At 45.7% G+C, this 3,069-nt stretch overlaps 1 protein-coding gene across 1 annotated transcript in view; it reads left to right on the forward strand.

Annotated features, from left to right (window-relative positions):
• The first annotated feature begins 534 nt into the window (after positions 1-534).
• The window catches only part of LOC119111511 (uncharacterized), a 17,481-nt gene continuing 14,946 nt past the window's right edge, over positions 535-3,069 (forward strand). Inside the window, exon 1 of the mRNA XM_037235328.1 lies at positions 535-558. Within this exon, the coding sequence (XP_037091223.1) occupies positions 535-558 (24 nt within the window). The remainder of the gene's footprint in view (positions 559-3,069) is intronic.

Here is a 3,069-nt window from a genome sequence, read left to right on the forward strand (position 1 = left end):
CAGCTGGGCTGAAGGAATGTTAAAATGAAAATTAGCTCTCATGCCATGACTAATACCGGAGTTATACGCTCGGTATGAAGCTCGGTGAAAACGGGACCGCCAGGCCATGGGACCTTGCAAATCCCGAACTCGTTGAGTTAAGGTGATATTAAATGATCAGCATTTGGGCCAGATTCACCAACGATAAGTAGACATATACATTCCGATCAGCTCTGTCACGCTAAACCATCGAGACATATCGGGATAGGTCTTCCAGGTACGTGCCCTAGGTGCCGGCCAGTATAGGTTTCGACTTCAAGGAGCCGCGCATCGGTGCCGCAAGTGTTCGGCGCCCGGTACCATCGCATGTGTTACAAAGTTGGTGGAAGCAGCTCAGACATCAGCAGTCGCTCAAAATGTATTGCTTGCTAAGAGTAAAGAAAACAAGCCCTGTAAACGTAAAAAGATGCAGACCTTCTCGTGAACACACGGATGTGGTGGCGTCAGCGCCTCTGTGATACCAGAATGGCTCGGGACTTAGACGGTTCTTCCAATATGCCTCACTACGACGGCAAGAAAGTCAGTGATTGAGGAGACAAAAAATGTTACGCGGACACAACATCGTTCATAATGGCCTCATGCTGCATTAAATGTTTATGATTCAATGAGCGGTGTCGTAAAATCAAGGAAAGTCTAAACCCGGCATGGCGCGGCGCTGCTTCGGTGATTAGTCACTGTAAATGTTTTTGACCATCTGCCGCTCTAATCGTGTTATAATCAGTGACACACGAAAAAGTCGAACGATTACCAACTTTACGGTTATGGCCTTCGTATCGGGTATTTTCCACCAAGGCAGTGCTATCTCCCAAATACTAACCACTGAAAAGGAGGCGGAAAGGCCAACGTTTGTGTAAATAAGCTATTGCACCTAAGATGTCAATATTAAATGGCATTGATTATATTCTTCGGTGGGTGTGCATCCTTGAATCCCCCAACACTGGAAACCCACGTGAAAACTACCCCAACCTCATCCCTCCATGGCTTTGTCGTAACGGATCCAGCTATGCATTATACATTTTGCGGTAAATAAACCGGGCAAGATTTGTCACTAAAGGAATTTTCAGCTACATATGTCAGTCTTAAAAGGCCCATTTTCTGGAGGCGCACGTAAAGGTTATAAACATTTTGCTTTTTCTGCTAGTCAGTCCAACTATTGCACCCACCTTTACAGATTGCTTTCTGTACAAACCAAAACCAATGCGAATTTCTGCGAATGTTTCCAGTTTCAGATGCTTTCGAGGTGTTCGAAACACCATGAACCTTTTTTCGAGTGTCATTTTCTGCTGCTATTTCGATCATAGCATTTTGCGATGTGATGTGCCATAAATTTTAATGACATTTGATATGACTTCTCGCACGCATGCCCTCAAATTTTCACGGCATCGATTCAAGTTTACTCCTGGCAGCCCAGCAACGGCATGTTTACAGCGAGTCCCTTCAAATTTATGAGTGAGGCTTTCGCAAGATCGGCTGCGTCCAGCGCGCTTAAACGTTGAGCAAAGCCTGGGCTGCTCTCGCAGAGAAAGGAGTTAAACGGAAAAGAATAGTGGTTTCGGGTGAACAGCGCGCAACTTCGTACAGTCAAGGACACGTGTGGCCATACAGATTTGGTGACAAAGTGGCTCCCCGCCTCTTTAACGTCATTGGCTCTGCCAGGGAAAGGGACAGAGCGACGCACTTCCAGCAACTTTCCTGAAAAGTATATAGTCCCGCTCAACGTTATGGTGACTGTTACGTAGTTCATGCGCTCTGGTTCCTGCAAGCAGCAGAGTAAGACATATCGTGGGCACACGTCATTACGTCGTTAACGATTTCTTTTGTTGGAAAGCTCAATTTAAGTATGTACTGTTCAATGACAATCTTTATTTTGTGGAACCACCGGTTTTGATGACGTTCAAAAACTGTTGCTAGGAATTTCAAGCCATGCTTCCGCACTTTCCTTGTGGAAAGGATTGTGATTGATAACCTTCTTGATACACATCTTGCAGCTGTATATATATATATATATATATATATATATATATATATATATATATATATATATATATGTATATCCGATATTTGCCGACATTCGTGATGCTTAACACCAGGCAAAGATCACTGGCGGGAAAATGGTCCTGCCAAGAGAAATACGTGACGATGCAAGCTCACATGTGTTAGTGACCACCGTAGTCAGCTATTATTTTCCTAGTGCTTCTTACCCAGCATGGCTGCCAAGCACAGGAGCCTTGCTTTAATGAGCGCACTTATTTTTCTAATAAATCATTTATAACCTCGTTTTGGGTGCAGGCAATATCGTCGCCAGGATTCCGCCAATGCGGGGAGTGAGAAGATTTTCTTTAGGCCTCCATAGCTCTGCTTTTTACCGAATCCAGCCCACATCTTCATGCAGGGTGCCGAGTTCACACCAGCAAGGGCCCCTTGCCTTAACAAAGGGGTCTGAGCGTTTCTGGAAAGTTCTTAAAACGGATATTGATATTTGTCTTTGCAATTCCTCAAAAGAAAGTAGTATGCATACGCAAAATATTGATTTAGGCGCTCTTCGCGCGCGTGGAGAGTCACGCTGCGGCCCTCAGGGTGTTCAACTCCTCGAGGAATCATTCCTTTCGACCCCATCCCTATCCTTCCGTTTGAATTACTTCCAGAGCTATTTGTTGGAGCCCTGAGCCCAGTTGCCCTGATGCCATCATGCGAATTGTACCCATTAAGTTCACTGGATAATTTGGCACGGCGGGGTTGGCGCTTTTGGATATATTTGGCGTTTTTTTGCGGACGGGATAGCGAGAGACCTTGCTCGAGCCGTAAAATGCAACAGCACGTCCGCCCTGTGCCATCAGCCCTTTGTGGCCGGTAGTCAACACCCCTTCCATTGTTAGCCGGAATTAACTATCACCTCAGACGGCCTCACATGCAAAATCTTCTGGCAGAAAGAACACCGTGTTTTGGCACATGCTTGCCCATTCCTGACGTACGTGATTTCATGTCCTGTTCTGCATGTCACACCGTGGCCAGAACTCTCACTATAGGGAC

This window comes from Pollicipes pollicipes, unplaced genomic scaffold, assembly GCF_011947565.3.
Source record: "Pollicipes pollicipes isolate AB1234 unplaced genomic scaffold, Ppol_2.1 Scaffold_7261;HRSCAF=8764_pilon_pilon_pilon, whole genome shotgun sequence".
Lineage (NCBI taxonomy): Eukaryota > Metazoa > Arthropoda > Thecostraca > Pollicipedomorpha > Pollicipedidae > Pollicipes > Pollicipes pollicipes.